Here is a 27,210-nt window from a genome sequence, read left to right as displayed (position 1 = left end):
GATATTGTATTTTGTCAAAGGCTTTTTCAGCATCTAATGAGATAATCATGTGTTTTTTTTCTTTGAGTTTGTTTATATAGTGGATTATGTTGCTGGATTTCCATATATTGAATCATCCCTGCATCCCTGGGATGAAGCCTACTTACTTGATCATCATAGATGATCATTTCAATGTGTTCTTGGATATTGTTTGCAAGAATTTTATTGAGTATTTTTGCATCAATATTCATGAGGGAAATTGGTCTGAAATTCTCTTTATTTGTTTGGTTTTTGTGTGGTTTAGGTATCAGTATACTGTGGCTTCATAGAATGTATTGGATAGTGTTACTTCTGTTTCTATTTTATGAAATAGTTTGAAAAGTATTGGTATTAGGTCTTCTTTGAAGGTCTGTTAGAATTCTGCACTAAAACCATCTTGTCCTGGGGATTTTTTAGTTGGGAGATTTTTCATGACTGCTTCTATTTCCTTAGGGGTCATGGGACTGTTTTGATGGTTTATCTGATCCTGATTTAACTTTGGTACCTAGAATCTGTCTAGAAAATCATCCATTTCATCTAGATTTTCCAGTTTTGTTGAGTATAGGCTTTTGTAGTAGGATCTGATAATTTTTAAAATTTCTTTAGTTTCTGTTGCTATGTCTCCATTTTCATTTCTGATCTTGTTAATTTGGATACTGTCTCTGTGCTCTCTGGTTAGTCTGGCTAAGGTCTATCTTGTTGATTTTCTCAAAGAACCAGCTCCAGCCCCTGTTTTTTTTTGATTCTTTGTATAGTTCTCTTGGTTTCTGTTTAGTTGATTTCAGTCCTGAGTTTGATTATTTCCTACCATCTACTCCTCTTAGGTGTATTTGCTTCTTTTTGTTCTAGAGTTTTCAGATGTGCTGTTAAGCTGCTTTCTCCAATTTTTCTCCAATTGTATGCTTTCTCCAATTTCTTCATGGAAGCACTCAGCGATGTGTGTTTTCCTCTTAGAGCTGCTTTCATTGTGTCCCATAAATTTGGATATGTTGTACCTTCATTTTCATTAAATTGTAAAAAGTCTTTAATTTCTTTCTTTATTTCTTCCCTGACCAAGTTATCATTGAGTAGATAGCTATTCAGCCTGCATGTGTATGTGGCCTTCCAGGTGTTTTTGTTGTTGTTGAAGACAAGCCTTAGTCCATGGTGATCTGATAGGATGCATGAGATTATTTCAATCTTCTCGTATTGGTTAAAAGCTTGTTTTGTGTTCGATTATATGGTCAGTTTTGGAAAAGGTACCGTGAGGTGCTGAGAAGAATGTATATTATTTTGTTTTAGGGTGAAATATTCTGTCGATATCTGTTAAGTCCATTTGGTTCATAACTTCTGTTAGTTTCACTGTATCTCTGTTTAGTTTCTGTTTCCATGATCTGTCCATTGGTGAGAGTGGGGTGGGTGTTAAAGTCTCCTACTATTATTGTGTGAGGTTCAATGTGTGCTTTGAGCTTCAGTAATATTTCTTACAAATGTGGGTGCCCTTGCATTTGGAGCATAGATGTTCAGAATTGAGAGTTTCTCTTGGTGGATTTTTCCTTTGATGAGTGTATAGTGTTCTTCCCCATCTTTTTTTGATAACTTTTGTTTGAAAGTCTGTTTTATTGGATACTAGAATTGCTACTCCAGCTTGTTAATTGGGGCCATTTGCCTGGAAAAAAATTTCCAGCCTTTTACTTAGAGGTAGTCTCTGTCTTTATCATGGAGGTGGGTTTCCTGTATGCAGCAAAATGCTGGGTCCTGTTTACAGGGTCCTGGATATCCAGCTTGTTAATCTATGTCTTTTTATTGGGGAATTGAGTCCATTGATGTTGATAGATATTAAGGACCAATAATTGTTGCTTCCTGTTATTTTTGTTGTTAGAGGTGGAACTATGTTTGTGTGGTCCTCTTTTTTGGGGGGTTGTTGTGTGATTGGTTTCTTGCTTTTTCTAGAGTGTAGTTTCCCTCCTTATGTTGGAATTTTTCATTCTATTATCCTCTGTAGGGCTGGATTTGTGGAGAGATATTGTGTAAATTTGATTTGTCATGGAATATCTTGGTTTCTCCCTGTATGGTATTTGAGAGGTTTTTTTGTTCCCTTAGGGTCTGTATGACATCTAACCAAGTTCTTCTGGCTTTTAGAGTCTTTGTTGAACAGTCTGGTGTAGTTCTGATGGGCCTCCTTTTATATGTTACTTGACCTTTTTCCCTGTTCTGTGCATTTGGTGTTTTGATTATTATGTGACAGCACATAATAATCTCTTTTCTGGTCTCATCTGTTTGGTGTTCTGTAGGCTTCTTGTATGTTTATGGGCATCTCTTTCTTTAGGTTAGGGAAGTTTTCTTCTATAATTTTGTTGAAGATGTTTGCTGGTTCTTTGAGTTGGGAATCTTCACCCTCTTCTATTCCTATTATTCTTAGGTTTGATCTTTTCATTGTGTCCTGGATTTCCTGGATGTTTTGGGTTAGGATCTTTTTGCCTTCTGCATTTTCTTTGACTGTTGTGTCAATGTTTCCTATGGTATCTTCTGCACCTGAGATCCTTTCTATCTCTTGTATTCTGTTGGTGCTGCTTGCATCTATGACTTCTGATCTCTTTCCTAGGTTTTCTATCTCCAGGGTTGTCTCTCTTTGTGATTTCTTTATTGTTTCTATTTCCATTTTTAGATCCTGGATGGTTTTGTTCAATTCCTTCACCCATTTGGCTGTGTTTTCCTATAACTCTTTAAGGGATTTTTGTGTTTCCTCTTTAAGGGTTTCTACCTGTTTAGCTGTGTTCTCCTGTATTTCTTTAAGGGAGTTATTTGTGTCCTTCTTAAACTCTATCATTATCATGAGATGTGATTTTAAATTAGAATCTTGCTTTTCCAGTGTGTTGTGGTATCCAGGGCTTGCTGTGGCAAGAGAACTGGGTTCTTATTATGCCAAGTAACCTTAGATTCTGCTGCTTATGTTCTTGCACTTGCCTCTCGCCATCTTGTTATCTTGGGTGTTAGCTGGTCTTGCTATCTCTGTGGCTTGTCCCTCCTGTAAGCCTGTGTGTCAGCATTCCTGGGAGACCGGTTCTCTCCCAATCGGATTTGGGTATGGAGAGCTGTGGCACAGGGTCAGCTCCAGGTGCAGAGGGGAACTGGAAGGATCCTGTCCCCAGCTGTCCCTTGGTTCCTGTGCCCTGATGGCTCTAGGTGGGTGCCTCTTGGACCAGGAATTTGAGCAGACATGGTGGTCTCACCTTTACTCTCAGGTGTGTCAGTATTCCTGGGAGACCAACTCTCTCTCAGTGGGGTTTGGGTATGGAGAGCTGTGGCACAGGGTCAGCTCCAGGGCACAGACAGAAACTGGAAGCCCATTCTGTTTTCTTTATAGGCTAATTTGAGTGTTGCTGTTATGGCTCATAGTTTCTAAGAAAGGTCTCGGTAGTCTGTTCTTTTTCTTTACATCCAAGTGTAAACCCTTCTCTCAGTATGGTTTGGACTAAGTAATTTGTTTCCAAAGGAAAGGCAATGGCTAGTATCTTAGGACACCACAAACAGTGCAGCTGGGATCATCTTTCCACACAGATCCCCATGGATGTTTGTATTTCTAGAGGATACAGATATAGGTGAGGCAAAGTTGCCTGAGGCCCCAGGGGCCCAGCCTCTGCCCCAGTGTGCCTGAGAAGTAGGGCATAAAATCAAAAGAAATTACTTCATGGGCTTAAGACCAAGAGGGACACGAGCTCCGGGGGTACTGGTTAGTTCATATTGTTGTTCTACCTATAGGGTTGCAGACCCCTTTCAGCTCCTTGGGTACTTTCTCTAGCTCCTACATTGGGGGCCCTGTGTTCCATCCAATAGCTGACTGTGAGCATCCACTTCTGTATTTGCCAGGCACTGGCATAGTCTCACAAGAGACAGCTATATCAGGGTCCTTTCAGCAAAATCTTGCTGGCATATGCAATAGTGTCTGCGTTTGGTGGCTGCAGGGTGGGGCAAGGGTATAGGGGACTTTCAGAATAGCATTTGAAATGTAAGTGAAGAAAATATCTAATAAAAATTGAAAAAAGAGTAGATACAAAAAAAAAAAAGACCAAGAGGGACCAGTGACTCCCTACGTCTTGTGTTGTTTCCCTTTTGAAGTGAGAGTATCTATCTCATGCTTACCCCACCATTGTGCTTTGGAAATAGCATGTCAAGTATCCCAGGATGACAGCAGGGGATTGTTTTAGAATGGATTATGCTGTGAGTCTCATTCATATCTGATTTACATGAGCTGTTTGTTTTTACCTTTGAGTCATTCTGCAAACAAATTGAGACCTTTGGTGTCACTGGAGTGTGAAATGGATACAATTTGAATGCAAGGGAATGGGATAGAATTCTGCAGTTGAATAGACCCTCCAGCTTCACCTATGGAACACCCAATTCCGAGTGTCTGTGCGAAGAGGAGGGGCCGCTACAAAGTAACCAATGCATGAGGGCTCTTCCCTCAGGAATGAATTAACGTTGTTTCAAGACCAAGTTCCTGATAGAAAGACAAATTTGCTCCCATTTCTTTCCCTTCTGCACAGATGCTCTTGACAGCCCACCTTTTGCCATGAATGATGTAGCAAAATTTCCCCTCCAGATTCTGTCTCCTAAATATTGTCTTTTCTGAAGAAGAAAAGAACCAAACAAACTCCTAAGTCTCCACTCTCTAGAATTCCTAACATTTATGTTTGTTACAGCGGCACAGAGTACACTAGAGCAGCCGTGCTTTCCAGTGGGATAAAGGAGAGATGCTGGTGACGGGTGCAGGGGTTTCCGCTGTAGGATGGATACATTGTGGAGATCTAATAATACACAGCTGTTGCGCCTGTGGATAACAAAGATGTACTGGGTATTTTAGACTCACTGAGAGCAGATTGAATGCTTTTCCCATGTGTCATACATGAGAGTGAATGTGCTAGGTCATGGATGCACTGGTTGGCTTGGTTGTGGCAATACTTCCACAGCACGTATACGAAATCATCACATTATACTTCTTAAACCTCTAAAATTTCAGTTGATAATTATATTTCCTAAAAAGTAAAAACAAAGGATTTCGGACCCTTTGCCTACTTCACATACTTACATGAAGTCACATTGGTGGTTTTATAAATTATAAACTCTATTTTATCTACATAGAGGGAGGACCCCCCCCAAAGGCAAGTCTGACGTTATCTTACTAGATAAAATTACCAATTGCTAATTGCCCTCTGTAAGATAATAAAGTATAAAACAAAAATGCATAAAATGATCCTTTGCTTTACCAATATTGCTGTGGACGAGCTCGAGTTCAGGCAAAATAGCCATAGAAAAACGCTGCTACAGCCAAGAGGAGGATGACATTGACGTTCATGACCGTCCGCCAGAAGGGCGTCTCTGTTGTGTCTGTCAGCTGCTGCTTCAGGGCTTCCTCCTCCTCTTTAGTCAGCTTGGATTCAGCTCTTTGCAAACCACAGAATAGGTCACAAGTCTTCTTGAGACATCCACGAGGTTTCTCGGTTTGGTCTGAAACAAAGAAAGATAAACTAGTATCAAAGATGGGTAGAATGCTTCACCCACACTGTATGGATATCTGTAAACCATGATTACAATTTTTACAAGAGCCAGAAGGATCATGAAGTATTTATACATTTGACTATATAAGATCTGAAAAGGAGTCCCCCAAAGGTAAATGAAAATAAGAGACAAAGTCAGGGTAACGTGGGAGGCATTTACATACAATACCCCACAGAGCCTTTACTAGCCTCAATACAAAATGTGTTTCTGAACTTAAAAAAATAAGAAGACAATTTAGAGATCCATTTAAACATACTATAGAATTGACAGACAACTTATAAGAAGGAAAATTGATCCTAGGCTCATTTAAAAAACTAAAACTTTATTGCAATATCAGTTGTCACAATGGTGGCAAAGATTCTAATGATCTGCCTCATGAAAATGTCTTAAGGAGTCTTTGTGACAATATCCTAGAATCTTGGTGTATGTAAAGAAAGCTGAAGCATCTCTCCGGCTATGGAGTATTAGAAAGAATAGTAAGAAGTGAGGCTAGAGAGGAGTTGGGGTTAGATACTTAATCACAAGATATGAAGTAACTGAACACCATCTCAGCAGCTGGCACATAGTAACAGAAAGATGTTAGTGTATCTGAATGAATGGACATAGTAACAGGAAGATGCTCATGTATTGGAATGGATGGACATAGTAACAGAAAGATGCTTATGTATTGGAATGGATGGACATAGTAACAGAAAGATTCTAGTATATCTGAATGAATGGACATAGTAACAGAAAGATGCTCATGTATTGGAATGGATGGACATAGTAACAGAAAGATTCTAGTATATCTGAATGGATGGACATAGTAACAGAAAGATGCTCATGTATTGGAATGGATGGACATAGTAACAGAAAGATTCTAGTATTCTGAATGAATGGACATAGTAACAGAAAGATGCTCATGTATTGGAATGGATGGACATAGTAACAGAAAGATTCTAGTATATCTGAATGGATGGACATAGTAACAGAAAGATGCTCATGTATTGGAATGGATGGACATAGTAACAGAAAGATTCTAGTATATCTGAATGGATGGACATAGTAACAGAAAGATGCTCATGTATTGGAATGGATGGACATAGTAACAGAAAGATGCTCATGTATTGGAATGGATGGACATAGTAACAGAAAGATTCTAGTATATCTGAATGGATGGACATAGTAACAGAAAGATGCTCATGTATTGGAATGGATGGACATAGTAACAGAAAGATTCTAGTATATCTGAATGGATGGACATAGTAACAGAAAGATGCTCATGTATTGGAATGGATGGACATAGTAACAGAAAGATTCTAGTATATCTGAATGGATGGACATAGTAACAGAAAGATGCTCATGTATTGGAATGGATGGACATAGTAACAGAAAGATTCTAGTATATCTGAATGGATGGACATAGTAACAGAAAGATGCTCATGTATTGGAATGGATGGACATAGTAACAGAAAGATTCTAGTATATCTGAATGAATGGACATAGTAACAGAAAGATGCTCATGTATTGGAATGGATGGACATAGTAACAGAAAGATTCTAGTATATCTGAATGAATGGACATAGTAACAGAAAGATGCTCATGTATTGGAATGGATGGACATAGTAACAGAAAGATTCTAGTATATCTGAATGGATGGACATAGTAACAGAAAGATGCTCATGTATTGGAATGGATGGGTAGATTTTATAGCTAGAAAGTTATCTTCATTATTGGACTGATGATCTTTTAATGTTCTAGTTTTTTTTTTAATAAAAATGACAACTTCTTGAGACTAGATAATTGCAGTAACCAGATTCAGTGCAGGTGCCATCCTTCATCAAAGAATCTTATCTTTGCAGTACATGGAGTCATTACAGGAAACCACAACCTGATACAGGGTAGAGATCAAGCCAAGCTTCTTCATCTGTGGCTCAGGGAATATCTTGGAAGAGGAGCTACAGAGACTGTAAGAGCCAGAATACCAGGAAGTCTGCTGTGAAACCTTCTTTCACAGAAATGGCTGCACCTTAGTTAGAATTTCTATTGCTGCAATGAAACCCCATGACCAAATATTAAGTTGGGGGAGTGGGTGGGTAGCATTTATTTGGCTTACTCTTGCAGGTAACAGTCCATCACTGAAGGAAGTCAGGACAGGAGCTTGAAACAAGGCAGGAACCTGGAGGTAGGAGCTGATGCAGAGGCCATGGAGGAATGCTGCTTCCTGGCTTGCTCCCTCCTCATGGCTTGCTTAGCCTGATTTCTTACAGAACCCAGGACCACCAGCTCAGGGGTGGCACCGTTTACAGTGAACTGGGCCCTCCCCCATTAATCACTAACTAAGAAAATATGTTATAGGCTGCGGGAAGCAGGTGCGGCTGCATGGGCTAAGACGGTGCCCTGGCCCATTGCCAGGCCCCGTGAACCCCACATGTTTACTGCCCTGCCCGAACATGCGCAGTGAAACTGCATGCGTGGACTGCCTGCCGGGTTAGACTATTCCTCGTGATCCGGACCTGTCAGCCTATCTGTGACCGACCTGAGCTCATGCCTGGAGCGTGTGTGATTCTGATTGGATGAGGTGGTATGGAGCAAGATGAGGTCAGTCACAGCGAATATAGAAGAATTGCCCTTGCCCTAAGTGAAGAGAGCTGTAAGTGAAAAAGCTGCAAGTAAAGAAGCTGCTGTGTGAACCCGACTTGGTGTCCGTGTCGTTCTCGTCTCTGCGGGTCGGAGACTGCGGCAACAGGCTTGCCTACAGCCCCATTTTATGGAGGCATTTTCTCAAATGAGGCTCCCTCCTCCCTGATGATTCTAGTTTGTGTTAGGTTAACATAAAACTAGCCAGCGCAGGCTGTATAAACAAGACAAGAGCAATGATAATGTCAATAGACTTGTTAACATGGAAGGGGGAAAATATCTCACTACGTCACACCCCTAGACAAAAATCTACAGACAGCCAATGATTGCCAAGAATGAGAGAATTAACCTCTTCTAGGGATGGCTCCCTAACTGGTTATGCAATGTAAAGTTGTCAACCCTGAAACCATATGCACACAACAGAAACAGACTCAGCAGGCTGTCTTGATAAACTTGTGAATACACCTAGATATCTATGTAATAATATTAATTAATGAAGAAGAGGCTGTAATTCATGGGAGAGGTTGGAGGGAGAGGGATTAGGAGGAGCTACAGGGAGAGATTACAAGGGGGAGGTGATGTAATTATATTTTAATTGAAAGTGTATAGAAGAATCTCCCCAAGCCATGAAAGCTAATATGGAAGTGAGATGTTACCTTCTTCAGTTCTATCATCAGCTCCGTTCTCCTCCTTGTCTTCTGCATCTAAATCGATTCTTTCCTCCTTACTATTCCGAAGAGCCCAGCACAGGCGATACAGCTGAGCAGAGGCCACAGAGAGCATTAGCAAAAGGCACAAAGGTTTGCAAACGCTGAATAATACTCTCATTTTCATATAGTTTTTTTAAAAAGCAGGCTGCACAGAAGAGTATTATAGATTGCAATGGGAGGTCCACCTGCCATACCACACTCTCCAAAACATGTGAATCATTAAAAAAATTTTTTTCTGTTTTTAATTCTTTGGGAAACATTTAAAAACTCAAGATTTCTAAAAACTCTTACTTTCAGAAAAGTGTTATCAACCTAGGAAATGACCCCTGGCTTTACTCATTGTTCCTACTGCGTAACTCTCAGTAGTGATGTCATTGTTATCTCATTGTTCTTACTGTGTAACTGCCAGTAGTGATGTCATTGTTATCTTATTGTTCCTACTGTGTAACTGTCAGTAGTGATGTCATTGTTATCTCATTGTTCCTACTGTGTAACTGTCAGTAGTGATGTCATTGTTATTTCATTGTTCCTACTGTGTAACTGTCAGTAGTGATGTCATTGTTATCTCATTGTTCCTACTGTGTAACTGTCAGTAGTGATGTCATTGTTATTGTCAGTCTGGTTAGAGATTGCCTTTTGTATCTGTCTGTCTGTCTGTCATATCTATCATCTATCAATCATATCTATCGTCTATCGATCTATTATACCTATCATCTATCTATCATCCATCTATATATATCATATTTATCATCTACCTTTCTATTTATCTATCATCTGTATCTATATATATCATATATATCTGTATCTGTATCTATATATATCATATCTATCGCTATCTCTCTATCATTTATCTATCATATTTATCTATCTCTATTGTCTATCTATCTATCTATCTATCTATCTATCTATCTATCTATCTATCTATCTAACTATCTATCTATCTACCTATCTGTCTATAGATTTTACATTGGACCTCATATAGCAGCCAGGTTGACCTTGTACTTGCTATGTAGCTTAGGATGCCCTTGAACTTCTGATCTTCTTGCCTCCACCTCCCAGGTGCTAAAGCACCATTATTCCTAGCTTTACTGGACACATAGTAATTATACATATTTATGTGCCATAGAGTACTGATTTGACACATATACACAACACGTAATCAGCAAATCAAGGGAATTAGCATTTCCATGTCCTTAAGCATTTCCTTTTGTGAGTGTGTCGGAAAGCACATGACAAATTGTTGTGCAGAATTGGCACCTCACTGTTCTGCGGAATTCAGGAAGCCATTTCTCTGACACAGTCTATGTTGGAAACTGTTATCCGACCTTCCTCCCTCCTTGTTCCCCTTCCTAAGTGTGACTGGATGCAATGGATAAATAAGACACGCCCCAAGGCTATTAGGAGGAAATTGGTCCAAATGTCCATAGGTTCACAACCCATTGTCTTTTCCAAGCCATGCTTCACTTTAGTTTTCCAGTAATTTCATGCAGCTCTACTGAAATGTGCTACTGGCTCTTATTTGTGGGCATGTGCTTTTATGTCGGTGCTAGGACATCTTGTCAGAGCTCCAGAGGCTTCAGCAGTGTTTCATGCATTAAATCTCTCTCTCTCTCTCTCTCTCTCTCTCTCTCTCTCTCTCTCTTCAGGTTCTCACTATGTATATCTCTGGCTTGTATGGAAAACACTATGCAGACCAGGTTGACCAGGTTGGCTTTGAACTCACAGAGCCCCATCTGCCTCCTGAGGGCTGGGATTAAGGCAACATCACACCCTCTACTTTTTCAGTAAAGCTATCTCCCTGAGACTTCTTGAATCTTTCTCTAATTTGGGCTACCACTCCCTTGTCTCAAAGCTTCTGTCCCAGGATATATCAGTATGGCTTTACTGGGTGTGGCCCACAACACTTTACACGACTACCTATGAAATAGCTGTTGATATTTACTAACCTGCTTTCAGAGTTCAACTCTTGTGACGTATAAATAAAATAAAACACAAATTAAATAGTGGCACTGGAACTCTAGACAAAAGTTTTATAAAAAAAAAATCAATAATAAATTATGGTTATTTATGTCAGCAGAAAGGAATTCAATCTTATGTTTATTGGTTTGGAAACTATGACATTTCCTGGTGCTCTGTCAGTCAATATCCAATACTTGGTGTAAACATTGAGTTACGAACTCTGGTGACATGTCATTGGTAAAGTAATTTCACAACCCTAGGCATGGAGTTTCAGCTTTGCATGTCATCTGCCAGCCCCTCCCTAAAAATGGAAACCAGTATTGCTTTAAGATTGAGTGATGGATAGGAAATACGTGAAAGGTTATAGAATGCATAAATATGTTACTAATAAACAATGTTAGTATGTGAATGTATTATATGTACGTATTATATACAACATCTAATAAATGATATGTAAATATAGCATATAGTGTGCAATGTATAAAATATAAATATAATACATTCACATACTAGTATTGTTTATTACATATAGGTGGCAAAATGATAAACATTTGCTTGGCCCTCAGATTATCTGCTACTGTCCCAGAAATAATGGTGCTGAAAATTTCAGTTGTGTATCTGTGGTTTTGTCTGCATGTGGAGATGTGTGTGCACGTACACACACACACACACACACGCACACACACACACACACACACACGCACACACACACACACACACACACACACACCTATTTGAGTTATGTACCACAAGTGATATTACAAAGTTCCATACTTTTTCTGAATGCTCTTTTCCCACTGAATTCTCCAACTAAATAATAAGCTGCCTTTGGGGGCCTGCATAATATTTATCAACACTCTTATTATGGACTTATTTTTATGAGTGATGGCAGCATCGGTTTCACTCCAAGATTCCCAGTTTTCTGGTCAATAACACTTGCACAGAACGTGCTGACACATATTTTTTTCCCTATTTGTAGAAGTATCTCCACCTCGGTTCCTGAAACTGAGATGAGTGACTCATAAATTGTGAGAATGAGCACCTATTATACAGCTCACGACTGCATTCTTACCAGGCATAAATTCCCACACACTTACCAATAATTTTAGACGCTGAAATTTTACTAACTCTTTACCATTGTATATTAGTAATATTAAGCACTTTTGTCAGCTCGATAAGACAGAGATGTACCTCATCGTTCTTTTTTTCTTTTCTTGTTCACTATTACCCTGTGTTTTAAAAAAAACATATCTATATCGGCCTTCCTAAGGATCTGAATTTCTACTCAACCCCAGAGAGGCCCAGCCCAGTTGACAGGTCTGTTGTTAGATCTTTCTTTGTCTATTGGACAAGAGTGAGTGGTTACTCCCTTCCCAGTATGCATAACAATGGCGCAGATACGCTGTCCAACTGTATCACGAAGCTTTCAGAATAGTATGCTCATTGTTTTCTAACTATATCCTTGTGATGTGTGTATGTACATGTGTGTGTTTGCTATATCTGTGCAATGTATGGTTGTTTATTTCTTTTTTTTACCATGTCTGTGCGATGTGGGTTTGTGTGTGCATTCATAGGCACACATGGCAGTTAAGAGGAACTGACATCTTTCCGCCTTTGTGTAGGTCCCAGGGATTGAACTCAAGTTGCCAGGCTTGCTCAGCAAGCCCCTTTGCCCATGCAGGCATCTCTCAGGCCTTAAAGTTTTATGCTCCTTTCTTAGCTTCTTATTAATATACTGTTGCTTCACACACACACAATCGAATTGTTTAGTTGGATAACTGATCATCTCTTAGGTTCCTCCTAAGTCTAATAGGTCAACAATTCCGTTAGCCTAATGTGCGACCTTTGAAAGCAAATGATTCCTGGTTGGTGCGTCACTTACATGAACATCGGGAATGGGTTTTGTTAAGTAGGAAACTCCCAGGATAACCAGTATAGACACGAAAAAAAGGATGATGGCAAAGTACAGATAGTGCACTCCACAGATGATCTTGGGACAGCTGCTGGGAGCCAGACAACTCCCTGTCCCGAAAGAAAACTCTGCGATCATACGGATAAGGCCCATCACCAATCCAACCATCAGACCCCAGAAGGCTCCCTGGGAAAAACAAAACAAGAACACACGAGTGCTTAGGAAATATGAGATGTTCACTCAAGTAAGCCGTAATTAACTACTACTGTTTTCTTAGGTGAGGATCAACAAACAGGGAAAGCGGTTAAACCTAAGCTATCAGTGGGAGGCGCCACCCGTGGCCCCGAAAGATCGCTACACTGTTGTATGTACAACCACAGAGCTGTACGGTTAACACTGGCCCAAGCTGAAAATTTCCCTGACTTTTATATGGAGAATCAGAACTTGTGCTTTGTTTTGTAGAACAAATTGAACTTTGGTTCATGTCATGCTACTTGAAGAGCCGGGAATCACTAAACACTAAGGACTGCTAACGTACCTGAGAATCACATAATACAATAAAGAGCTAGAAACACAGCTAAGGGATCCGACCTACAAAGTAAAAAAGACTAACCGTACTCATTCACACCACAATAGCAATGAACATACTTTAATTTTGGACTATTTCAAGAAGTATTTACTATACTACCTCATCTAATCTCCATAAGAACGATTATAAATGGGTTCTATTACCATCCTCACTGGACAGAGTGGATTTACTTCAGATCACAATACTAGAGTCCCGACGGGATATGACGGTCTGTCACCTGAACTGGTGTTCTCCAGCACTGTGCTGTACACATGACATTTTATAATACATGTGAAGTCTGTACTCTTAATGGGGACCACAAGGTCAAGTATCATCCCATTTTAGTAAGGATCAGACATGATGGTGATAGAAATGGAGACAGGCCTGGAGCCTACCCACAGAACAGCAAGAAAGTGTCTTGTGATGCCAGTGACTGGCAGGGAAAACCCCTCCTGTTTTTTACGTACTTGTTCATTGGCTCTTTTACAGAAGACGGCGACCAGGAAGACAGCTGCAATGGGGGGCCCAAGGTAGCTTGAAATTGCTTCTGTATAATGGACCAGTTGTCCACCTTGAGATACTTCCACTATGGGAACCCACAAGATGCTGGTAACAATTAGCACAGAGACAAACAGCCTGAAAAAAAAAATAATTCAGACAGTAGACACCAGCAGCACAGGCATATCTGTGGAGTTTATCCTCACACTGTTCATTCCTTTTCAAAACAAAGCTACGTTTCTTGACCTGATATGAGCCCATGCTATGGTTCATGCTAATTACCTATTAATTTAATGCCAACAATACTTATCTACACCCGTCATAAAGGCTTCATCTAAGATGAATGGTTCCTCATAAAGACAGTCAAATGTCGGCTGTTGCTTAATAATTCCTTAATACGATGCATATATTGCAGAAATGCCGTGTTAGTTTTCTTAATCAGTAGTTATTTGTATAATAAAATAGAATCCAATTTTTATCTTTTTCTTGGCTAGCGAAAATGAAATGTGTTTTCGTGAGGATTAAAACAGCCTCTCCCTTTCCTTTCCTTTTTTCTTTGATGAACTGACAAGAAATACTAATTTATGTGTTTTGTTTTGTTTTGGCAGAAAGGGTGGGTGAAAAATAGAAGATTCTGGGATCCATAAAGATGAACAATATGGTTTTCTAAACCCAGGGGCTTCTATGCTTTGTGTGTGAATAAAAGATAGAATATACTAACAAGATTATACATGAAATCTCACCATCTCCGTGTTCATCTGAAATATGGACATGGTGGTTGGGTGAACAGAGGAACAAGTCTTTGGGCAGAAGACAGAGACCCTAACATCCACGTAAACTTTACAAAACCTTTGCCACCTTGCAACACAACCTAAGTGTGACAATCGTGAAACCCAGAGTGCAGCAAAAGCTGGATAAATCACTTCGTTATTATTGTCGCTGTCCCCACTGGAAAGAAAGGTGCTTCCCAGCCCACTTCAATTATTTTTGTCATGTGCACAAGTGGCCAGGCATGGCCTGGCTCCTGGATACCTTTCTAAGCTGTGCTGGGTTTATTTTCCTACTCACTCCCTGGGGACAGCCTTATCCCTTATTAGCAAAGATACCACACACCTGACCTACAGGATGGTCTCACTGTTGTTGTTGTTGTTGTTGTTCTTCTTCTTCTTCTTCTTCCTCCTCCTCCTCCTCCTCCTCCTCTTCTTCTTCTTCTTCTTCTTTTCTTTTCTTTTTTTTTTTTCCGAGACAGGGTTTTCAGTGTAGCCCTGGCTGTCCTGGAACTCACTCTGTAGACCAGGCTGGCCTCGAACTCAGAAATTCACCTGTCTCTGCCTTCCAAGTGCTGGGATTAAAGGCGTGCGCCACCACTGCCCGGTGGTCTCTCTGTTCTTGCCCCACGGAGCCTTCCCTGCCCCCACTTCTGAATTTCACTCTAGTGCCACGCCCACGGGAAGACTTCCTAACATTTTTCTCGAGGTCATGTCCATCTTTTCGTTCTGGCTGACTTCTATCCCTTTTGGCGTCCTTTTTTTTTTTTTTTTTTTTTTTCTCTTTACCGAATGAGGATCTCTTTCCAACATTATGTTCTGATTACGATCTCACCCGCTGTTGCTGAGTTTATCTCCCTTTTCAACAGAGGCATAGCTTGCTTACACGAAGCAAATATTTTTGTAGTGTGTGGCTTTCCATGTTTGCATCTTGGGAGATAGACATTCGGTAAGACAGAAGAAACAGATATTACTTGGCTGTTGAGACTTAAAAGAGATTTGTGTCCAAGCTTATGTCTTGACTGGTGGATCGGTGTATCTTGACTACCAACCCAGGAAGACAAAACAAAGAAAGAAAAGCAAACAACGATGCTTTTCCATTCTCTTCTCCTACAGCCTTTACCTAGACAAGATCCGGACCAAGTGAGGCCCAACAGGTTTCCATCTCTAAGTGTTTGATTTAGAAAAGCAAAGAAAAATGTGGAGTGTTGAGTTCCTCTTGATGTCAGCTTCTAAAGAAAGCAGGCAGTGCCCTTCAAAGCCAATCTGCACAAACGCTACACTCATCGGTAGTCTCTGAGAGCACTCCTATCCCAAAACACAGGGAGAAAGCCACAGGGGAAGGACCAACCACACATAGTGGAGAAGAAAAGAAGCCGAGTTTCTCTTCTAACTAGCTGAAAGCAGTGGAATGACCTTGAGGCGATACTTCACAGGTAAATGATAGCTTGTTCCCATTATTGAAAAATGCACTCTAAGTATATAACTCAAATTTTATGATAAAAGGAAAGTGATTGGTCTATTGTCCTACCACCGTATCCAAATTTAGAATTAGTATCACCAATCTATTTTCTTCCTAAGTCATAATAAGGTTTTTTTTTCTTTAAGACTCTCCCCCACATTCCACAGAACCATAAATCTGAAAAGGCCAAGAATGAAAAGTTATTGCATAGTAATATAATCAACAGCAACAGAAGATCACGTGTGCTGAGAGAGTTGAACCATCGCAATATGGCCAGGAACAGTGGAGTTGATATGTGGTAAGTCATCAAGATAGTGGGAAGCCATACAGCAAGGAGCAAACTGTACATGAAAACATAGCTGAAGCTCACACACACCAAAAAATAATGTGAGCCAAAGAAGCTGTATATCAAGAGAGGTATGTTGATATTCTATACTTATGGTCATCTGAAGCAGGATAACTCAGTAGCACTGGAGGTCACAGTGGTTAACTTTGCAGAGATAAGAACAGTGATAGAAATGGGGTGATCATAGTTTCCACTTTTAATGTGTGCACGAACTACATGCATGCTCCTTTTGAGATGCATCCCTGGACTGTATAATTATGTTCTCCATGTCTTCTATACATATCTCATACTTTAATTTTAACTCATGTTACAAAAAATGCTATGACAATGGTGGGTCTACTTGAAAATAATGAAGAAGAAGGGCTGGAGAGATGGCTCAGCGGTTAAGAGCACTGACTGCTCTTCCAGAGGCCCTGAGTTCAATTCCCAGAAACCACATGGTGGCTCACAACCATCTGTAATGGAATCTGTTGCCCTCTTCTGGTGTGCCTAAAGACAGCTACAGTGTACTCATACATTAAATGAATAAATCCTAAAAAAAAAAAAAAAAAAATAAGGAAGAGGCAAAGGGGGTTCTTTCTTTCTGATTATTTTCCCCCTAGTTTGTCTTCAGGGCTCCTTGACCACTTAGGGAGTCTTCGGTTGACATAATCCTCTAAGTAACTTCTTGAGCCAGTCCCTTACCGGAGTCTGCCCCTTCCTAATAGCTGATCCTTAACGGGTGAGAAGTTGATCATCTCATTTGTGGTAGTAATGTAATTTATCATCTTTTGCATGTGATATACTCGGAGACATCAAGAGATGAAGTCCCAAGAGTAGGTGATAATCTACCTATTGATGTGATTGGAAGGGGTTGTGGGAGGAGGAGGTCAGAACAACAACAACAAAACCCAAAACACGTGGACCACCTGAAACACTTAAAATATGAAAAAACAAAACAAAACAAAACAAAAAAACAACTATTACATTTAAATGGCCTCAGTTTTTGGATGTGTAAAGAGATGAGTTAAACCGTTCCCAGTGTCACCTTTTCTGTGACGATTTTCACTGAAGGAAAAAATATGTAAACTCTAGTCTGCCTCTCCATCTTCCCCTCCTCAGAGGAGTTCTAGGCAGAGAGCAGGTTCTCTCACCGTCCAGCTATCAGGAGCTCTCTCTCGGATGCCTTCTTCCTTATCTTGGTGTACAGGTCGATAGTGAAGAGGGTGCTGGCGCTGTTGAAGACGGAGGTCAGGGAGCTCATGAGAGAAGCCAGCATGACCGACAGCATCAGGCCTCGCAGTCCTGGGGTCAGAGGGAGCAAGCTCTGGTTAGAGTGGATGTCCTATCCTATGAGTGCCAGGCTAAAAATAGGGAGTTGCTCCAAAACGCTGGATTTCTCAGGAACAGTCACTGAGCAGATGTCAATACACATATAACAGAAATGAAGGTGGGGAGCTTCCTGCTTAGTCCTGGTGATCGCAAAAGCACACAGTGGGGAAGGTAGTCACAAATATAAATGCAGATCATAGCTTCTGGAATCTAGATGTAGAATAGAATAAACTGTGCCATGCTCTCTTTCCTTGTGGTGGTCTCGTGACCACACAAAGATTTAGTGGAAGAATCCAGTTAGTGGTTCTACTGTTCTGGGAGAGGAAAAGCCAAGAGTTTTTTGAATCCTTACAGGATCCTGATGCTTTAGTTCCCTTTAGCCCTATATCTGCTGGAAGAGAGGATGCGGGAATGTGGTGTCAGATCTGTGGTCTACGTTCCCTTCATTCAGAGAATGTTCTTGTGTGTCGGGATGAAGAAAGGGCCGTGGGAGCATTAATGGAAGTTTTCATCTGGTCACACCCGAGCTCTCTACAATTCTCTCAGCTGCAATTCACCATAGTTGCTCCGCAGCATCTCAGTAATGTACTCACTTCATACGTGCAACGTGTCTTATATCTCAGGAAATGTAATGTGAATTCTGAATGGTAGGGGGATTTATATTTGTGACTCCATCAGTGTTCCTGGGCACCCAAGCTAGTGCCTGGGACATAATACACTCAGTGTGCGTTTGCATCTTGAATAGCTTGAGATCAAACATCTGAGTGTCCCTGGCCCACAATTAACCTCTACTCCTCTGGATATAGATAGGTTTGTGGTTAAACAGTGCTTTTTATTAGAAAGAGACAATGTAAATATTCCTAATTTTCTTCAAAGAGTCTTGAGCCTAAAGAGTCAAGATGCTGGGCTGGAGAGATGGCTCAGCGGGTAAGTCCTCAGACAATGGTTACAGGTGTAATAAGTCTGTCATATTCACATTTCAGGGAAAGGTGAATATGATATGGTTACCTTTGTATTTATTAACACTTTTTTTAAAATGCCTTTCAGTGGCTGGGGAGATGGCTCAGTGGTTAAAGTGCATGCTTTGTAAGCAGTGGGGCTTGATCTTGGATCCCTAGCAGGAACATCAAAGCTGGGCTCAATAGCACACTTCTGTACCCACATCATGTGAGTAGGTGGAGACAGATTGGTCCCAGGGCTTCACCAACTAGTCAGTCTAGCTAAAACTGGAGAGAAGCTGTCTGAGAAATAGGTGCTCATGATTACCATGGCAGCTGATGAGTATTAGGTATTGTGTCTTACCCTGACTGTGAAGAGGATGCCCACTGGTATGTCTAGGTGGGTTGTTAGGACTGTTAGGGGGAGCTTATAAAAGGTTCCGGCCATTCCTTTCTGTCTTGCTGTGTTAACAGTGTCTGTCATGAGTGGGCTCAGCTTAGACAGACACACTTTCACTCTGCTGAGTTATCATGTCTTAAAGGTGTTTTTTCTTCTCATTGTATTAAATAACTGATAACATTCATTAGTGCTTTGAAAAATTTGGACCAGGCTGGTGAGATGGCTCAGTGGGTAAGAGCACCCGACTGCTTTCCCCAAGGTCCCAAGTTCAAATCCCAGCAACCACATGGTGGCTCACCGCCATCTGACACCCTCTCCCCGTAGCTGTCTGAAGACAGCTACAGTGTACTTATTTATAATAATAAATAAATCTTTGGACCGGAACAGGCAGGGACTGAGTGAGCAGAATTGTCCGGAGTGAACAGAGGTCCTGAGTTCAATTCCCAACAACCACATGAAGGCTCACAATCATCTGTATGGCTACATAAAATAAATAAGTCTAAAAAAACATAGAGAGTCAAGATGCTTCTGACAAAAAAACACCTGGTCCATCTCAGGAGCATCTAGGCTCTTGGCAATATGCGAAAGATGCCCAAGAAATGTCTATGAGCAGCTGAATGAGTGGAAGTAAAGTAACACTCGATGACAATTACATCACAACGCTTTCTATGCTCATCTACAGAGCAAGCATCGGAGGCTGTGTGAGCCCCGGCCTTTACTTACCCATGGGCATCAGCTTCAGCACCAGCATCGGGTAGGCATAGTTAGTGCAGCCGACGTCAACACCACAATGCTTCACACACTCAGAAGGCACAACGCAGGCCACCATATCTGGGGAGACATTCCAGAGGCTAGGTCAGTGAGCAAGATCCAAGCAGGCAGAGTTTGCCACCGTTGGAGAAAGAGGTAAGTAAGCTTGTGTGTGGGAGGAAAGACACTTGTCCGGAAATAGCGATAGATACCTTTTTGAATTTGATGTCAAAGACCTGGTACCTCTTTATGCAGCATACAACATTGTCTTATTTTCATAGATCCCGATGGACTGACTCATCCGGGAGGACCGTCCCTTACATATGACCCAGATGGAGCTTTAGCGATAGATGATCACCCTCTAGAATTCCATGGAAATGTACTGCCTGGGAGGCATCTGATGATCTTCAGTCTCTCTCCTCCAACCAGTCCCCTAGTCTCACCCCCAGCTCTGTAGAGTACCACCAGCATGGTTTCCCTCCCCCTTGCTGCCCTCATCTCTAGTGGCCCTTGCAGCCTTCCTCACTATCCCATCCCTTTGTCTCAGTCACCAGATCTGAAAGCCAGTGAATCAGATAGACAACCTCCGCTCTCCCTCTTCTGCTCCAATTCTAACCCTCCTCCCATCCCCATCTCTGTAGCAGATCAACTGTTCCAGACTTGCCTTCCTGCTCACTCTACCCTCATTCTCAGGGGACTAGATAGACACTGGTGGCACACTCTGCTTTCCTCCCTCCAGTAGACATCCTCAGCCTCCTCTTCTAGCACATTCCCATTCTCGGTCATTTCCCTGAAACCTAGAAAAATATTTTATCCAGAACCCTAGTGGCCACAACTGTCAGGATCTCCCTACTTTTTGGGATTAGAGGCTGAGGTGCATATTTTACATTCATCAAAGCAGACCTGGCTTCCAGTTCTCCCAGCATCCCTCAGTCCCTACTTGGCATACCCAGCTTCCAACCCTGAACTTTCCAGCCCAGGGGCTGGGCTGCTCTTCCCCCAGAGGCTCTCCCTATATTATTCAGACATTTTGGTCTCAGGGTCCCTCTCCTCTTCCTCTTCCTCTTCCTCCTCCTCTTCCTCTTCTCTCTCTTCATGTACATCCCTTCTCTCTCTTTCCCCTACCCCCACTTTCCCATGGTGGCTTCCCTGGCCTGGGTCCTTGGGGCCAGTGAACTCCCCTGAGTATAGCTTCCCATAAACCTGCCTTTAATATAATCTAATCTGGTTTAAATTGGCTCATTTCAGACATGGTGGAGGAATAACCAATCACCTACCAAGTAACCCACAGCCACCACATTTTCCTGAGAAGCTGGGAGGGCAACAGAAACCAAAGGAACAAAATACCTACCAAACAAAGACAAGAACAGATACTGATGAGAGACCTAAGCGGAGGCCTAGAAACATAAGCTTCTGGGAGTCACTGGTCCTGCTGCATCCCTCCTGCAAGTAGGAGATACTGTTTCTTAGCAACCCTCCCCACCTAAAATGAATGCCACAAAGGGTGCTAATCTCCCCTCTTCTGTAGCAGCAGTTAATTACCAGATATTCTCTAGATGGCCCGGCCAGAGGAGATGTTTGGGGCTTTGACATCTAAAACAAACCAATCATTTTAAAAGTCAACTTTCCCATAAGCCTCTTACCCAATCATATAATGTCAAGGCTGAGCAACCCTCACTTGTGGTTTTTTCCTAGACCTTGGCACACTCTCATATATGTGTGTGTGTGTATGATACAAAATATAATAATTATATAATAAATTATATATAATATAATATTAAATTATATATATGCAACTTAAATTACATATTGATCCTCAGACACCGATAATGGGTGACTTTAATACCCCACTCTCACCAATAGACAGTCATTCAAACAAAAAGCTAAACAGAGATGCTGCTGGAGCTAAACAATACCATAAACCAAATAGACCCAACAGATATTTATAGAACATTTCACTAAATGCAAAGGAGCATACCTTCTTCTCAGCAGCTCATGGAACCTTCTGCAGAACTGGTCATAAGTTCAGACACAAGGTGAGCCTCAACAAATACAAGATAACTGACATAACGCCCTGCATCCTACCTAGCATCAGAGATTAAAGCAGGATACCAGTAACAAGAGAAACAGCAGAAAGCTTCTAAACTCATGGAAACTGAGCAACCACTCACAGCTGAACGAAAAATGGGTGAAGACAGAAATTAAGAAATAAGTCCAAACCTTTTAAGAATAGAGCAAAATGAAAACAATATAACCACACCCATGGAGCACAGTGAAGATTCTTAAAAGCAAGTTCACTAAATGCCTACATTAAAAATCTGGAGAGATCTCAGTAACTAAACTACACACTCTAGAACAGAAAGAAGAAATAATACCCAAAAGGAGTCTGCAAGAAATAGCCAAACTCAGGGATAAAACTGATAAAAATAGAAATAAAAAATTACAAAGAGTTTTTATCCAACTCAATGAAACAGAGAGTTGGTTGTTTGGGAAAATCAGTAAGATTGACAACTCTCCTTAGTCAAATTAACTATGAGAGAGATGTAAAGAAGTTTAGAAATGGAAAGGGGGACATAACAATGAACAGTAAGGAAATCCAACAATCATAAAGACATACTTTAAAAAACTGTATTCCATAAAATTGAAAAATATAAAAGAAATGGATAATTTTTTTCCAATATACCTCAACTACCAAAGTTAGATTATGATCAGATAAGCAGTTTAAGTAGACGTATAACTCCTAGTGCAGTAGAAGCAGTAATTAAGTTTCTCAAGTTTAAAAAAAGGTCAGGGCCAGATGGTTTTAGCATAGAATTCTACCAGGAGCTTCAAAGAAGAAATAACACAAACACTCCTCAAACTATTCCACAAACTAGAAACAGAAGGACCACTGCCCAACTCTTTTTTACGAGGCTGCAGTTACCCTGATTCCCAAACCACATTAAGACCCAACAAAGAAAGGTAAGTACAGGCCTATTTCCCTTATGATCATAAATGTAAAAATTCTCAATGGAATATTTGCAAACCAAATACAAGAACACACAAAATTATCATCCACAGGCTTCACCCCTGAGTCACAGAGATGGTTCAACATATATAAATTTAAAAATTAAGCCATCAATATAAACATTCTGAAAGACAAAACCACATGACTACCTCATTAGATGCAGGAAAGACTTTTGACAAAATCTGATACCCCTGTATGATAATAACAATCACTAAAGAGAGCAGGGACACAAATGACAAACCTCAACATCATAATGTCAGTCTACAGCAAGCCTGTAGCCTGTATCAACTTACGTGGCGATAAAGCATTTCCACTAAAGTCAGGAACAAGACAAGATTATGTATTCTCTCCATACCTAGTCAATATAATGCTTGAAGTTTTAGCTAGAGAAATAAAACAAACGAAGGAGCACAAGGGGCTGTAGATCAGAAGGGATGAAATCAACGTATCTTTAGTTGCAGATGATATGCTAAGTATATACATAAGTAACCCTAAAAATTCCATCAGGAAACTCCATTAACAGCTAAACACTTTCAGCAAAATAGCTGCGTACAAAATGAACTCACAAAAATCAGCAGCCTCCCTATTTACAAGTGATAAATGGACTGAGAAAAAAGTCAAGGGAAAAAAACTTCCATAATAGACTTAATATCCATAATATCTTGGGATAACTCTACCCAAGTAAATGAAAGGCATGCATGATAAAAACATTAAGACGCTGAAGAAATTAATTGAAGAAGCTATCAGAAGATGCAAAGATCTCCCATGCACATGGGTGGGTAGGATTACTCTAGTAAAAATGGCCAACCTACCAAGAGAAACCTATAGGTTCCATACAATTTCCACCAAAATGTAAACACACTATTCACTGAACAAACGAATTATTGAGGTGAAATCTTCTGAGAAGTATTTTCTGAGAACACAAAGAAGCTGTATTCCAGAAATAGCCAGGGTTGTACCTTGTTCTGCATGCACCTTGTTCTTGGTATTGTATGAGATGGGTGGACTGGTCTTAAAAGCATGAAAGGATCATGGAGAACAGCTGAAGCTTGGCACTGTAAGCAGCCAGGATAGGCCACTGATGAAGGTGCAGCCTCAGTGGCAGCTGAAGTTGAGGCTTGACACCAGGAAGGGAGGGCCTATGAGAGGCTATTGGTGAAAGTACAGCCTAATTGTAGTGTGGGACCCCAGCATACTGTAGATGTCAGCACCATGGGATGACTACCAAGAACAGCAGCAGTAGTGGAAGAGAGTCAACCAGAGCCTAGAGTACTACAGAGGGCAGAGCCTGAGATGTGACACAAACCCTTTGGAGGAAGCCAGAAGATCATGTGTAGCTCCCAGACATTAGAACAAGAATCTGTGAAGCTCAAGTTGCCTTGGGGACCCCAAGCTGTTAGAGTCCAGACCTGTGGGTTACCCACCAAGGAAAACTGCTACTAGGGAATGAAACTAGCTCAAGAGAAGGACGTGTGTTGCAATCAACAAAGCTGAAAGGAGTTGGACACAAGACATGGAGATGCAGAGTTTGGAGTTTACCCAGCTGGCTTTTGGTCTTGCTTTGGTCCGGTATTTCCTCACTATGATATTGGAATAGTAATATATATATATATATATATATATATATATATATATATCCTTTGATATTGGAGGTATTTCTTTTGCTTTTTGCTTTTGATTTTATAGGGAATTATAGATGAGAGATTGCATGAATCTCAGGAGAGACTTTGAACTTCTGACTTTTAAACATTGTTGAGACTGTGATAGACTATGGAGACATTTGAAGTTGGACTAGATGCATTTTGCATTGTGTTATGGCTACAAGCCTGTGGGGACCGGGGAGTGGAATGTGGTGGTTTGAATAGGTTTGGCCTCCGCAGACGCATGTGTTTGAATGCTTGGCCTACAGGGAGTGGCACTATTGGGAGGTGTAGCCTTGTTGGAGGAAGTGTTTCACAGTTGTGGTGGTCTTTGATGATGTCTATGCTCCTGATTCTCCCAGTGTGGAATGAGAGTCCCCTGGCTGCCTTCAGATCAGTAACTCTCTGCTCCTCTAGCACCATGTCTGCCTACACTGCCATGATTCTCACCATGATGATAATGGACTGAACCCCTGAAACTGTAAGCCAGCCCCAATGAAATGATTGCCTTTATAAGAGTTGCCATGGCCATGGTGTCTCTTCCCAGCAATGACACCCTAACTATGATACGTACCTTCTCACACTCAACATCAGCAGCTCACCAACATATCCCTGACAAATCCTACCACTTCCCATAGTGCCCTTCTACCATATTCTCTAAACTTCTGAAAACAGGACTCACTGTTTCAAATGCCTCCAAGGGCACACGGAGAGCTGCAAGGACTAAGGGAACAGTGTCAAGTAAGGCAAACTGATTTTTTTTTTTTTAGCTTATTTTTATTGGATATTTTATTTTTTTTTTAATATTTTTATTACATATTTTCCTCAATTACGTTTCCAATGCTATCCCAAAAGTCCCCCTAGCGCCCCCCCACTTCCCTATCCACCCATTCCCATTCTTTTGGCCCTGGCATTCCCCTATATTGGGGCATATAAAGTTTGCAAGTCCAATGGGCCTCTCTTTCCATTGATGGCTGACTAGGCCATCTTTCGATACATATGCAGCTAGAGACAAGAGCTCCGGGGTTCTAGTTAGTACATCATGTTGTTCCAAAAATAGGGTTGCAGATCCCTTTAGCTCCTTGGGTACTTACTCTAGCTTCTCCATTGGGAGCCCTGTGATACATCCAATAGCTGACTGTGAACATCCACTCCTGTGTTTGCTAGGCCCCAGCATCGTCTCACAAGAGACAGCTATATTTGGGTCCTTTCAGCAAAATCTTGCTAGTGTATGCAATGCTGGCAAACTGATTTTTATACCTCTGACACACCTGCAGAAGCTGTTTTCTCAACCTGGATTTCTCCTTCTATTTCCACCTAGAATAGGTTTCCTATTTTAGTAAGGTTTTGCTATATCTTAAAAATACTTGGGATTGGAGAAATGGCTTAACAGTTAAGAAGAACACTTGCTGTTCCTGAAGAGGACTTGGGTTTGGTTCCCAGCTCATGACCATGTCTAACTCATGACCATATCTAACTCAAGTTCTGGAGGACCCGATGCCACCTTCTGGCCTCCTTGGGTACTGCATGCATGTGATACAGTGACATACATGTAGGCAAAACACCTATACATGGAAAATAAATCTAAATTAGAAAGAAATAAGAATTCCTTAATAGAATTATATGAATTCTGGCATAAAACGGAGATTAAGTGTGCGGCTTGCCTGTGTACAGAATGCGACTGATCATTCCCGGCATCACCATGAAGAATAAGGGAAGCAGCTTCAGGTAGCCACACAGGATGCAGGCAGCCTTCACGTGGGACATGTTCTTGCCACATAAGCAGCGCTGTACGATGACCTGCCCAGGGAAACACAATATAATAGTGAGACAACCAGAAAATGATGTACAATCTGTCTTCTGAGCTTTAAAACGGCAGTAAGAAAAGATGCCATTGGTGGAAGCTAATGGGCTCAGGATGACTTGAAGAACTATTTAAATTGTATACTGTGAGGCTACATTCCCCAAGCAGGGCTATCCCTCAAAGCTGCTGCAGAGATGGAAATCTAGACAGGGTAGCCTGTGTTGGCAATCCCAGTGCTTTTATAGCTAATGGCGGACAGAGGTGGGAAAATCCTTGGAAAGTGGCTGGCCAGCTAGCCTAGCATATGAAACAGTGACCAAACGAAGTGGACATAAGGACCAGTACCTATGGTTGTCCCTGACCTCCACAGGTGCATTGTGACAGGTACTACCTGTATTCACAAGAATGTATACAGTGTCCGAACTGCAGAGTATCAATGGCAGTCCCTCTAGGTGGTAATAATGCCCTGTGTTATGCTTAAGGCTGTGAATATATCATTGTAGGCATCATCGTGGGGATCTTCCTACTGTTGATGAGGTAATCGCCTCTTTGACTAGTCATACTTGTCTCTATGGAAACACAATATTCATGCATCGAGCAGATCGCTGAGACATTCACGTAGACTGTTTTCATCATGTTCGGAGACTACCTAGCCATGAATCATATTTAGTAATGGTGTTACTCAAAGAAGAGTGCACATGATTTAAAAATTCCTACCTAAACTATGCAAATCTACTGAGAATTATGTAGAGAAGCAGAATCTATAAAACAGTTCCATAATGTTTTATATACTTCTCTTCTCTCCCCAGTTTTTCAGTGTTGGGGTTTCAAATCCAGGGTGTTATGTACACTAGACAGGTGCGCTACTATCGATCTCTATCCCAAGCTCCTCATAAAATCCTGACTTCTTGATCATTTTCTTCTATATAATTGCCAAACATAGGGATGCTTGCTTCAAATTAG

At 41.1% G+C, this 27,210-nt stretch overlaps 1 protein-coding gene across 2 annotated transcripts in view; it reads right to left on the bottom strand.

Moving 5' to 3' along the window:
* Positions 1-5,194: 5,194 nt before the first annotated feature.
* Positions 5,195-27,210, bottom strand: part of LOC110303537 (solute carrier family 5 member 4A) — a 44,498-nt gene continuing 22,482 nt past the window's right edge. The window contains exons 9-15 of one of the 2 annotated variants that reach the window (XM_021174649.3): positions 26,108-26,243; positions 19,770-19,877; positions 17,531-17,681; positions 13,792-13,960; positions 12,727-12,942; positions 8,832-8,934; positions 5,195-5,505 (exon numbers count right to left, since the gene is read on the bottom strand). In XM_021174649.3, coding sequence (XP_021030308.1) covers positions 5,291-5,505; positions 8,832-8,934; positions 12,727-12,942; positions 13,792-13,960; positions 17,531-17,681; positions 19,770-19,877; positions 26,108-26,243 — 1,098 coding nt within the window. In that variant the 3' untranslated portion in view covers positions 5,195-5,290. Of the gene's footprint in view, positions 5,506-8,815; positions 8,935-12,726; positions 12,943-13,791; positions 13,961-17,530; positions 17,682-19,769; positions 19,878-26,107; positions 26,244-27,210 lie in introns of both variants that reach the window. The other variant, XM_021174650.3, reaches the window with a different exon arrangement.

Source organism: Mus caroli, unplaced genomic scaffold, assembly GCF_978045245.1.
Source record: "Mus caroli unplaced genomic scaffold, Mus_caroli_1 scaffold_9, whole genome shotgun sequence".
Taxonomy (NCBI): domain Eukaryota; kingdom Metazoa; phylum Chordata; class Mammalia; order Rodentia; family Muridae; genus Mus; species Mus caroli.
The sequence above is the reverse complement of the archived record's forward strand: the minus strand, read 5'-3'. Positions and strand labels throughout refer to the sequence as shown.